Genomic DNA, 12,486 nt, shown 5'->3' with positions numbered 1-12,486 from the left:
TCTTAGAACTGCTCTTTCTATATCCCATAGATTTTGGTATGTTGTGTTTCCATTTTCATTTGTCTCAAGGTGTTTTTGATTTCTCCTTTCATTTCTTCATTGACACATTGATTGTTCAGGAACATGTTGTTTAATCTCTACATATTTGTGATTTTTGTTTCCAGTTTTCTTCTTGTAATCGATTTCTAGTTTCATACTATTGTAGTTGGAAAAGATGCCTGATATGATTTCAATCCTCTTTAATTTATTGAGACTTGTTTTGTGACCTAACGTTTAATCTATCCTAGAGAATGTTCCATGTGCACTTAAGAAGAATGTGTATTCTACTGCTTTGGATGGAATGTTCTGTTATATATCTATTAAGTCCATCTTGTCTAATGTGTCACTTAATGCTGATGTTTCCTTATTTATTTTCTGTCCGGATGATCAATCCATTGATGTAAGTAGCATATTAAAGTCCCCTACTATTGTTTTACTGTCAGTTTCTCCCTGTTAATATTTGCTTTACATATTTAGGTGCTCCTATATTGAGGGCATTAATATTTACAGATGTTATATCTTGTTGTATTGAACTCTTTATCATTATGTAATGCCCATCTTTCTCTTTTATTGCAGTCTTTTTAAAAAAATATTTTATTTATTTGAGAGAGAGAAAGCACAAACATGGGGGTGGGGAGAGGGAAAGGGAGAAGCAGACTTCCCACTGAGCAGGGAGCCCAGCACAGTGCTCTATCCTAGGACCTTGGGATCATGAGCCACCCAGGTGTCCCAGTCTTTATTTTAAAATCTATTTTGTCGGGCGCCTGGGTGGCTCAGTCATTAAGTGTCTGCCTTCGGCTCAGGTCATGATCCCAGCATCCTGGGATCAAGCCCCACATCGGGCTCCCTGCTCCACGGGGAGTCTGCTTCTCCCTCCCCCACTCCCCCTGCTTGTGTTCCCTCTCTTGCTGTCTCTCTCTGTGTCAAATAAATAAATATAAGTATAGCTACCAGCCCTTTGTTTGTTTATTTTCATTTGCATGAAACATCTTTTTTTATTCCCTCACTTTCAGTTTGTATGTAACTTTACACCTGAAGTGAGTCTCTTATAGGCAGCATATAAATGGGTCTGGGTTTTTTTTTTTTTTTAACTCCATGCAGCCACTCTACGTCTTTTTTTCTTTTTTAGAGACAGAGAGAGAGAGAGAGCAGGGGCGGGGCAGAAGGTGAAGGAGAGAGAATCTTAAGCAGGCTCCACGCCCAGTGCAGAGCCCAACACAGGGTTTGATCTCACAACCCTGAGATCATGACCTGAGCTGAAATCAAGAGTCGGATGCTTAACTGACTGAGCCACTCAGGCACCCCTATGTCTTGTGACTGGAGAATTTAGTCCATTTAATGATTTAAAGTAATTATTGATAGGTATATACTTATTCCCATTTTGTTCTTTGTTTCCTGGCTGTTTTGTAGTTCCTCTCTGTTTCTTTATTCTTCTCTTGCTCTCTTCCCTTGTGGTTTGATGACTTTCTTTAGTGTTATGATTAGATTCCTTTCTCATCTTTTGTGTATCTAGTATATGGTTTTTGTTTTGTGGTTACCATGAACTTCACATATAATGGCTTATATATATAATAGTCTGTTTTAAGGTGATAGCAAGATAAGTTGAACACATTCTTTTTTTTTAAATTTTTCCGATTGATTTATTTATTTGAGAGAGAGAGAGAGAGAGAGAACATGGAGAGAGAGGAGAAGCAGACTCCCCGCTGAGCAGAGAGCCCAATGCAGGATTCGATCCCAGGACCCTGGGATCATGACCTGAGCCAAAGGCAGATGCTCAACCAACTGAGCCACCCAGGGGCCCCAGTTGAACACATTCTAAAACCTGCATTTTTACTTCCATTTTATGTTTCTGACATCACATTCTACATCTTTTTATTTTTGTGTATCCCTTAACTAATTATTATGAGTATAGTTATTTTTACTAATTTTGCCTTTTAACCTTCACACTAGCTTTGTGATTAATCCACTACCTTTACTGTATATTTATCTTTACCAGTGAGATTTTTACTTTCATTCGCTTCTTGTCACTAATTAGTGCCCTTTCTTTTCAGCATAAGGAAGTTCTTTTAACATTTCTCATAAGGCTGGTTCAGTGGCAATGAACTTCTTTAACTTCTGCTTGTCTGGAAAACTTTTTTCTTTCTTCAGTTCTAAATGATAACCTTTCTAGGTAGAGTATTCTTGGTTGGAAGTCTTTTCATTTCAGCATTTTGAATATATTTTTCCACTCCCTTCTGTCCTGCAACATTTCTGCTGAAAAATCTGCTGATAATCTTATTGGGGGGGTCCCCTTGTATGAAACAAGTTGTTTTTCTCTCACTGCTTTTAAGATTCTCTCTTTATTCTTAACTTTTGACATTGTAGTTATAAATGTGTCTTGGTGTGGATCTCTTTGGGTTCATCTTTTTTTTTTTTTTGGAACTCTCTGGGATTCCTGGATCTGGATGTTTAAGGAAGTTTTCAGCCATTATTTCTTCAAATAAGTGTTCTCCCTTCTCTCTCTCTCTTCTCCTTCTGAGACTCCTATAATGTGAATGTTATTCTGTTTTATATTGTCCTATAGGTCCCTTAAGCTATTTATACTTTTGGAAATTCTTTTGTTTTCCCTTTTTCCTGCTCTGTGTGTGAGTTCCACTGCCCTGTCTTCCAGATCACTGATCTTTTCTTCTGTTTCATCGAGTCTGCTGTTGAACCTTTCTGGCCCTGTAGTGTATTTCCAGCTCAGTTATTGTTTACACTTCTGTGGCTTCTATTTGGTACTTTCTTAGATTTTATTAATTAATTTTGGGGGGTGGGGGTTGAAGTTCTCACTGTGGTCATCCATTCTTCTCCTGAGTATCTTTATGACCATTACTTTGAACTCTTAACTCTCTCAGGTAAATTAATTATCTCTATTTTTTTTTTCCCTGAAGTTGTATCTTGTTCCTTCATTTGGAACAAACTCTTCTGTTTCCTCATCTTGCTCAACTATTTGTGTTTGTTCCTATGTATTCGGTGAAACAGTTACCTGTCCCAGTCCTGAAGGAATGACCTTGTGTAGGACATGAACCTTTATCATTCAACCGTGTCTTAGTTCTTGGTTTTCTCTCAGACCTTCGTGGTTGTCCAGGCAGCCTGACTTATCCTCGATAGGTCCCCGTCGTTGAGGGTGTGCCAAGACCTGTCAGAGTTTCAAAGGGAAGAATCTCCATCAGCACCTAGGTTCTGGCTGATTGGAAACGAGACCCTCTGGAAGCAGCTCTCAATTTATGCAAATTTATATAGTCCTATGGTACCGCAGTTGTAAACCCTGCTGACCTCTGGACTAAGTGATCTACCGGTGTCCCTTGGGTGAGAGTAGTGAAAATCGGGGCTCCTGGTGAGTATATAAGCTCCTTTCTTGGAGGTAACCGTGAACTGTAGTGAGACCAAGGGAGAGCACATAGTTGGTGTCCCTTGGCCTACATGCCCTGAGCACTCCTTCACAACCTCTAGGTGTGTGGCCAGCTAGAAGCCTGGCCCTCAGGCTAAAACTCTAGGATGAGTAAATAGGTCTTTTTCACAGGAAGACTGCGATGTGTTTGCTGTCTGGGGAGTGCCCTGGGGATAGTAGCCTGCCAAGAACTGTCTCTCCAATTGTTTCAGTCCCATGGGACCCAGAAACACAAACTCTCTCTCACACACACACACCCCAACCAGCCACCCGTACCAGGCAATCAAGGGGAATCCCCTGTGTCAACTCTGTGTACCTGCTAACTTTCATGGGGCAGGGGAAGAGCACAGGACTGGGTGCACCCATTAGATTTGGCAGGGTTGCAGGTGAGGGCGGGGCTGGGACACATGCCTGTTAGCATTGGAGGGGCAACTAGAGAGACAAATTGTATCTTTTATATTTTATCTTCTAATTGTTTGTTGTTGGTCTATAAAAATATATTTGGTATTTGGGGTTTTTTTTTTTAAAGATTTTATTTACGGGCACCTGGGTGGCTCAGTTGGTTAGGCGACTGCCTTCGGCTCAGGTCATGATCCTGGAGTCCCGGGATCGAGTCCCACATCGGGCTCCCTGCTCAGCAGGGAGTCTGCTTCTCCCTCTGACCCTCTTCCCTCTCGTGCTATCTCTCATTCTCTCTCTCTAATAAATAAATAAAATCTTTAAAAAAAAATAAAATAAAAGATTTTATTTACTTATTTGTCAGAGTGAGAGAGCACACAAGCAGGGGGAGCGGCAGGCAGAGGGAGAAGCAGGCTCCCCGCTGAGCAAGGAGCCCAATGCAGGACTCGATCGCAGGACCCTGGGATCATGACCTAAGCCAAAGACAGATGCTTAACCAACTGAGCCACCCAGGCATCCCTGTATTTGGTATTTGTATATGACTTTGTATCAAATTATTTTGCGAAATTCACTTACCTCCAGTAAAATGCTGAGTGGAGAAACTGATGGCGGACATGCTTATGTTGTTCTTAATATTTCACTAGTAAATATAATACAGCTCTAGGTTTTTAATAGAAAAACTATTAGATTAATAAAATTCCCTTTTATTCCTAGTTTTCCGAAAGTTTTGATCCATGAATGAGTGTTGAATTTTTGTTGTTTGTTTGCTTGTTTTTTAAGGATTTTATTTATTTATTTGACAGAGAGAGCACATGAGAGGGGGGAGGGTCAGAGGGAGAAGCAGACTCCCTGCTGAGCAGGGAGCCCAATGAGGGACTCGATCCAGGGACTCCAGGATCATGACCTGAGCTGAAGGCAGTCGCTTAACCAACTGAGCCACCCAGGCGCCCGGTGTTGAATTGTATCAAATGCATTTTCCACATCTACTGAGATGATAATATGGTTTTTCTCCTTTATTATGATAATATGGTGAATTACATTTATTGTGTTCATATGTAAACCCAACCTTGCCTTCCTGGGATAAACCCAATGTGGTCATGATATTAATTCTTTTTGTTTATCATTGGAGGAAATTTGCTAATATTTTGTTTAGGATATTGTGTCCTTGTTCATGAAAGAGATTGGCCTGATATTTTCCTTAGTTGTAATAACCTTATATGGTTTTGGTATTAAGGTGATGCAGGCCTCATAGAAGTTTGGAAGTGTTTCATCTTTTTATATTTCTGGAAAGATTTTGAAAGATTGATGCTGTTTCTTAATTGTTAAGAAATATTTGGAAGAATTCAGTGGTAAAGCTTTCTGGCATTAGATGGTTTTTTGTGCATAGGTTTTTAATTACAGATTCAGTTTCTTTCATTGTAAATATAGAATACTTCAGATTTTTTCTTGTGCCAGTGCTGTTAAGTTTTTCAATGAATTTATCCTTTTTATCTAAATTTGTATAAGTTTTGGCCAAAAGTTGTTTTTAATATTATCTGATTATCTTTTTATGCCTGTAAGATCTGTAGTAATGTCTCTTTTTTCATTACTAGTATTCATTATTTAGGCCTTCTTCCTGTTTTTTGTCAAGCCCTGCACTGGGCTCCATGCTGGGTGTAGAGCCTACCTAATAATATTAATAATAATTTTAAAAAGTCAGTGTAGGGTCTTATGATTGTTACTTTGAAAGCAGGTATCTTTTTCTCTCTGGTCATTTTTATTATTTCCTCTTTGGTTTTCAGCAGCATTTTCCTATAACGGGCCTAGGTGTGGCTTCATTTATATTTAACCTGCATGGGGTTTGAAGGCCATCTTGAATTTGTTGCTTGATGTCTTTCATCAGTTTTGGAAAGTTTTCATTCAGTGTCTTAAAATATTACTTATGTTCCTGTCTCTCCTTTGCTTCTGGGTCTACATTTACATGAATGTTAAAACTTTCCACCATGTCTTATATGTCTCTTACACTCTTTTCTGTATTTTCTTATCTTTTTTTTTTTGCATGTATCAGTACAGATATTTTTCTGTGGGCCCATCTTTTATTTCCTTAATCCTCTTTTCTGTTGTGTTTAATAGTTTGCTACCCTTTCTAGTGAATTCTCAATGTCAGACATTTTATTTTTTAGTTCTAGTATTTCCATTTGATTCTTCTATATAGGTTCAAAATCCTCATCTTGTCATCTCCTGGACATATTAATCACAGTTATCTTAAAGTCTACAGTTGTTATTAGGAAGAGTGTTAGTCTGATATAAGCTTCTCAATTGTAGCAGTAAGCGGAAACCTCACCCACACTATTTAAAGAATAGCAGGGAATCTGGATTCTCATATGAAATCTCTTGGATTTTACATGTTGGTCACTGATTTAAATATTCTAAAAACGTCCTAGGGAGACCAATGAAAACATTTATTCAGGCTGGATCCAGCCAGTTTGTTACTTCTCACCTAGACAATGTGAAAATCAGAAGTGGGGTATTGCACAGTTTCCGCATAGCCCTGCTTACTTTTTAGAAAAGATTCCTGGGCGGGCAGAGGAGAGAGAGGCAGGGAGATGGAGGGGAGGCAACAGAAGTGTAGATGTTAATGTGTCTCAGGTAGAGGGACTTTATAAGGTTCTGAGAAGAGACAAAAACTCTAGATGGTTTTAATAGATGTGAGAACAGAGGGGATGTGTGGCCCACTCCTGGGATGAAGGTGGCAGCAAAATGCCATCGAAGCAGCAGTTCCAGAGTCTAAGCGTACAGCTTATGCCAAACACAGCCTGTAGAGGTCCCCACGTGGGACAGGGACACGACTAACAGAGCCCCCAGCCATAAGGAGCCTGGGAGAGAGGAAGGCAGGATGTCTTAGCAAAGACCCAAGTGAACCTCTAACCTCACCCACTCACCACTCTCCCCCTTGTCCACTACTCCTTAGTCACTCTGGCCTCTATGCCCTTTAAATATGGCAGCCATATCAGGGTCTAGCCATCTCTTGGGAATATTCTTCCTTCAAATATCCACGTGGCTCTTTATCTCACTTTATTCAAGTGTTTGTGAAACTTCCCCTCCTCAGCGAGTGCTCAGACAGGCCTGATCATCCTCCCTCAAATAGCTCACACCCACATACCAACCCTTCACTTTCTATCCCCATTTCCCTGCTCTTATCTTTAGCAATTATTGGGTAATCCTCATTATTTGAGGATTCCGTACTTGTGAATTCACCTACTCGCTAAAATTTATTTGTAGCCCCCAGGTCAATACCCACAGTGGTTTCATAGTCATCTGCAGACATGGACAGGGTGGTGGAAAAAATTGAGCCACCTAACAATGCACATTCCCAGCTAAGGTCCAACACCGTGACACTGCCTTCTGGTTTCAGCTCTCCTACTATTAACAAGTATCCTTTTCATGGTCTGTTTAGGGCCATTTTTGTTGTTGTTGCATTTTTGTACTTTTTGTTGATTCTGCTATTTAAAATGGCTCCCAAGCAGAGCTGAAGCCCTGGCCAGTGTCCCTAAGCACAAGAAGGCTGCGATGTGTCTTACGAAGAAAACGCGTGTATTAGATAAGCTTTGTTCAGGCAATGTTAATGAATGAACAATATATATTAAATAAGAGGTCTTTAAAGAAAAATACACATAAAGCAAGGTTATGTGTTGAGCAGTTGACAAAAATGTTATGACCAAAGACTTGTAGGACCTTAAGCATGCATTTCTCCTAGGAACAATGTTTCAGTATTTGCTAATTCAGCAACTTTATAGAACCTTTATAACTGCTATGAATAAGGAGAATCTACTGTATCTGATATTATGTATTATATATTTGCTTATTGTCTCTCTCTTCCACCAGAAGGTAAATCCCAGTGGGGAAGAGGCTTTATCTAATCTGCTCAGGGCTCTGATTAGAAGAAGGGCCAGCAAGCACATGGTAGGCCTTCAGTAAACATTTGTGAAATGAGTGAATGATGGCAGATCAAGCCTGCACAATAATTATTTTTAATTTCAGGACGGAGAAGAAGTTTAGGAAAGGGTTTAGGAAGGAGACACCTGAGAAAAATATTTATTTGTTTAAAATGAATTAAATCATGCAGCTATCTGTGGAAAGAGTCTGGGGCCAGTGTGTGCAAAGGTCCTGAGGCAGGAGGAGCCTTTTGCTTGCCTGATGTTTTCAGGAGATGGCAGGGAGGCCAGTGTGGCTGGGGTAGGAAGTCAGAATGGTAACCAGAGAGGATTTATTCACCTCTCCACGCCCACCACTAAGAATCGTGCCTAGAACATAGTCAGTGTTCAGAGAAAAATGTATCAAATGCTCACATGTGACGCTTGAATGCCAAAGCCGGGGATGGTAGAGAAAACCCTGAAGAGACAAATTAAGTTTCTTCCTATCCCAGCAGAGTGGAGGACTTGGAATAGAAATGAAATAGAGTTGTTAAATTGTCAAATGGGGATTGTGACCTCACACACCCCTGCGGTGGCCCATAGGACACCTCACCCTCACTGGGGCCTGGGTTTCAGGGGTGACTTCACAATGGCCAGGGTAGTGCCCTGCCCACTGCCACAGTCCAGTCCATCATGCTCACCGCCCCGTGGTTGTTGCTCAGCCTCGCCGTCCCTTTGCTGGGGTCCCATGCTTCCTTCAGCTGTCCCAACAAGAAGCAGTGCCAAAAAGCCCTCCTCTCAGACAATGACATCTTTTTGCCCTGCAACTCTTCTGGGGCACAGTGGTACTTCTTCTTCCTGCAAGACGAGACCAGCTGGTCCAACAAAGTCTCCAGTGTTTCCAACATCGAAATAATACCCGAAATCGGCATTCTCATCCGAAACCCATTGCCCTCCCAGACGGGCTTCTACCATTGCCGGGACAAGAATGGCGTCCAAGTGGTGCAGTATGAGATTGATTTCCAGGATGTCAGCACCCTGCATATTACGCACAAAGGCCTGGGCCAAAAGCCCCTGCCGAACGAGACCCTGAGTCTGGGTGGTAAGGAGCTCATCTTCACCCAGTGGGATCCCTGGCAGGACTGTAACCGCTGTGGGGAGCCGGGGGAGCGGAAGCGCCTGGGCTACTGCTACATTGAGGAGCCCCTGCAGGAGCCCATGCCCTGCTGGCTCTACCTGGGACATCTGAAGCTGTGGTCTAGCCGCTTGCAGCCCGAGATGCAGGTGGAGGCCTGCCAGGTCCCATGTAAAATATCCACGTTGGATTTCGTCGCCTTTGACAACTTTGAGATCAATGAGGATTCAGGATCTGTGTGGCTCACCTGCCCCATGGGATCTATCTACAGGTGACTCTGCGGGCGTCCATTTAAGAGATGGGGAAACGACAGTTCGGAGGGGCACAGTCCTTGTCCAGGGGGAGCCGTGGTGACCCTACATCCTACCCACTTGGCTGTGGGGTCCCCCTCGCCCTCCTTCCCCCATGGGCCTGTGTAAGCCCCTCCCTTGCAAAGGGGGAGCCCAAGCAACCTCTTGGGGCCTCTGCAGCCACCTCCTCTGTCAATTCTGGTCCCACCACCTCCGTCTGGTGGTCTTTTCCTTATTCCCGCTGTGACTTCTCTTCTTCTCTTTCCCACAATCTCTTTTGTCTCCCTTCCTCCTTTTTTCCTCCTCCTTTAAGTATAAAAGTAGCACGTAGTCTCTACAAAGCCCCCACAGTTCAGGAAAGTACATGAGCCCCTGCTAGCGAGCCTGGGACACCTGCTCCATGTCATTTGCCAGACAAGCAGTTGCCGAGTGCCAGTCATCAGGAACCCCAGAGAAGAATCAAGAGAGGTGGGGCGCCTGGACGGCTCAGTCGGTTAAGCATCCAACTCTTGATCTCAGCTCAGGTCTTGATCTCAGGGCCGTGAGTTCAAGCCCTGCATTGGGCTCCATGCTGGGTGTAGAGCCTACTTTAAAAAAAAGAAGAAGAGAGGTCCCTGAGGCTTCAAGAGTTGCCACGTCTCTAGGGAGCTGAGTAGAGTGGCATTCCATGTGAGGTTTATGTCTTGGACTCTGGATTCAGCCAGGCCTGGTTTCCACACTTCCCAGCTGTGTAACTTTGGGCCTGTGGCTTCTCTCTGGGCCTCAGTCTCCCCATCTGTTGAATGGGGGTTGTGTGAGTTTCCTTGGGCTGTCATCACCAAATACCATGCACTGGGTGGCTTCAAACAACTGAAATGCAGTCTCTTATAGTTTTGGAGGCCAGAAGTCCAAAGTCAAAGCTTCCCCAGGGCCCTGTGCCTTCTGAGATGGTGGGTGGAAGCCGTCCTTGCTTCCGCCTCCCTTCTGGGAGTGGCGGGCAATCCTTGGCCTTCCTTGGCTTGTAGCTGCGTCCCCCCGATCTGCCCGTCATCACTTGGTCTTTTTCCTGTGTGTTTGTGTGTGTGTCTCTCCTTTTCTTAAAAGGACACGGGTCATATTGGATTTAGAGCCCGGGGACACTTCAGTCAGACCTCAACTTAACGAATTACATCGCCAACAACCCCATTTCCAAAGGTCACCTTCCGAGGTTTAGAACATGCGTTTGGCGAGGACACTATCCAACTCAGTACGGCGGGCTTGCTGGCCCCGGCCTCATGGGGTCAGTGTGATGTCTGAGGGGGCAAATGCCTATGAATAAAACATACGGTATTCTAGATGGTGATAGGAGCCGGGACGGGGGATGGGAGTGGAGGAGAGGATCGGTTTAAATACAGAGGGCAGGGAAGCCATCTGAGAAGTTGCCAAGACTGAAAGGTGAGGGCGCCCTGTGTGCTGAGGGAAAGCACTCCCAGCGGAGGGAGGGGCAAAGGCCCTGAGGCAGGATGGGGCCCAGCCTTGTTGGAGGACCACCTCAGAGGCACTGTGGCTGGGGCAGAGAGAGAGTGAGGGAGAGTGGAGAGAATGAGGCCAGGCAGGGAGAGCAGGGGTGGGGGGTGGGGGGCAATCACGTAGGCAGTGTCTCTCGCTCATTCCTTCAAATAGCCCTGTGAGGCAGGTACAATCTTCACACCCCCAGTTTTCAGGCGACAGAGCGGAGGCTCAAAAAGCTAGAAGCCTATGCCCCTTGCCCATTTAGGGCGGGGTGGGGTTCCGAGCTCCCCGCCAGCCTGGCCCTGCCTTCCCCACGCACTCTTGGAGGGGGTGCCCTGTTGGCTGCTCCCCAGGGTGGCGGGTGCCGCCGTCTCCACCTCCTTCCAGACCTCCGCCTCCCATGCATCCCCAGGCTGCTGCAGCTCACCTTGTCCTCCTTTGCAGGCCCATCCTCTGGGAAGTCAACGACAACCCCCTGACCTGGCAGGGCCAGCTCTCCAACCAGGACTTAAGCACCATTCTGGAACCCACCAACGGTGGCAGGCAGCTTCGGGTCTTTGAGCCAGCCATTTACAAGTGCTTCGTGAAGCAGGAGCTCGTGGCTTGCTTCAACCCCAAGCCCTTTCCGGATGTGCCAGAGACCCTCAGGCAAAGGGAAGCTGGACCACAACAGGAGTCAGGGGAGGCCTGGAAGGGGAGGGCCAGGTCCGTCCTCAAGGGACTCAAGCTGATGCTGCTGGTGGGCATCGTCCTGGGCTTGCTCACACAGCTGCTCAAGCTCTTCCATCCTTCCCAGGACAAAAGAAGCGACCAGGTCCTGCTGGTGAAATAAAGCGAGCCCTCGGTGCCCAGGACACCTGGTGTCCCTTGTCTTCATCCCCTGAGCCGTCCTTCCCACGGCACTTGGGGGTGGGGTGCGGGCAGGGGCACAAGACGGACCCACGGCTACAGCTGAGGCTGAGTCTTCCCTGTTCCAGGTCCTTTTCTGTTAACTCGTTAGCAATCCTCATCCCAGAGATGGGGAAGCTGAGGCAAGACTACTGTCTAGAGACTGGCGGGGGGTGGGGGGGGCGGGGGCGGGGGGGGTGTCCTCCTGTGCAAACTCAGGTTGCCTGGCTCAAGTCTTGTGTTCCTCACCAGGAGGGAGGGATGGAATGAGGCCATTTTCAGGGTGAGGCCCTGGGACTTGGTAAACTGTCGCCCCCTTCCTGACCGGACTCCCCCAAGGACAAGGGCTGAGGCGGGATGAGGGTGGGGAGCCCCCAGACGCTGCGGATCTGCTCTGGGGTGCTGCCTTTCCGTGCTTGTCACCTGCCACACCCTGGCCCAAGGTGCCTAGGGCCTTCGGGCTTAGCCATCTCTCCAAGGCAGACGGTGCTGCCGGGGGGGTGGCCCGGGACTGCTGGACACTTGTCACCCTTCCTGGCTCCTGCAGTGCAGAGAGCCCCCTCGGGCCCCGGGAAGGAGAGACAGACCCCCTCTACCAGGACAAGGTGCCAGGCCTGGCCCTGCTGGCCCCCGGGAATCACCAAGCCTGGCTGTTCCCAGAAATTATATACACTGTTCCGCAGAGTGCAAGAGTGATAAATAAAATATTAATGCCTTGGAAAATGCATTGCCCTGATATTCCATTGTGAAGCCACGATAGGACAGATCTGAAACTTCCAGAACAGAACTTCTGCCCCTGAGGAGGGGGCAGAGCTCACTCCTCACTTACCAGACCCTGTTGCCAAAACCCTTAAGGCTTCACACGGTGCCCAAAACGCAAAGATTCCTACAGAATGGGGGGACATTCGTGGAGAACTAAATGGGGTCCATCGGGAAGCAGAGGCAGAGAATCACGATGAC

The 12,486-nt window shown here is 45.9% G+C and overlaps 2 protein-coding genes across 3 annotated transcripts in view; one reads left to right on the top strand and one right to left on the bottom strand.

The window, feature by feature from the left end:
- The window catches only part of LSR (lipolysis stimulated lipoprotein receptor), a 37,847-nt gene extending 29,595 nt beyond the window's left edge, over window positions 1-8,252 (bottom strand). The window contains exons 1-2 of one of the 2 annotated variants that reach the window (XM_035725013.1): window positions 8,179-8,252; window positions 3,047-3,199 (exon numbers count right to left, since the gene is read on the bottom strand). The gene's annotated coding sequence lies outside the window, so the exon portion shown is untranslated. The remainder of the gene's footprint in view (window positions 1-3,046; window positions 3,200-8,178) is intronic. The other variant, XM_035725014.1, reaches the window with a different exon arrangement.
- Window positions 8,253-8,384: 132 nt separating this feature from the next.
- LOC113935614 (protein FAM187B-like) lies at window positions 8,385-11,486 on the top strand. Its single transcript, XM_027617886.2, has 2 exons — window positions 8,385-9,149; window positions 11,083-11,486. Exons 1-2 carry the CDS (start codon window positions 8,437-8,439, stop codon window positions 11,468-11,470), a joined length of 1,101 nt encoding a protein of 366 aa, XP_027473687.1. The 5' UTR covers window positions 8,385-8,436; the 3' UTR covers window positions 11,471-11,486.
- The last annotated feature ends 1,000 nt before the right edge of the window (window positions 11,487-12,486 follow it).

This window comes from Zalophus californianus, chromosome 17, assembly GCF_009762305.2.
Source record: "Zalophus californianus isolate mZalCal1 chromosome 17, mZalCal1.pri.v2, whole genome shotgun sequence".
In the NCBI taxonomy this organism is placed as follows: domain Eukaryota; kingdom Metazoa; phylum Chordata; class Mammalia; order Carnivora; family Otariidae; genus Zalophus; species Zalophus californianus.
The sequence above is the reverse complement of the archived record's forward strand: the minus strand, read 5'-3'. Positions and strand labels throughout refer to the sequence as shown.

What these genes read in the sequence shown, in the direction of transcription:
- LOC113935614 (XM_027617886.2), top strand. Translation starts at nt 8,437, where the DNA reads ATGCTCACCGCCCCGTGGTTGTTGCTCAGCCTCGCCGTCCCTTTGCTG. An exon ending in CCCATGGGATCTATCTACAG is followed by an intron (nt 9,150 to 11,082) that starts GTGACTCTGCGG and finishes CCTCCTTTGCAG; the next exon opens with GCCCATCCTCTGGGAAGTCA.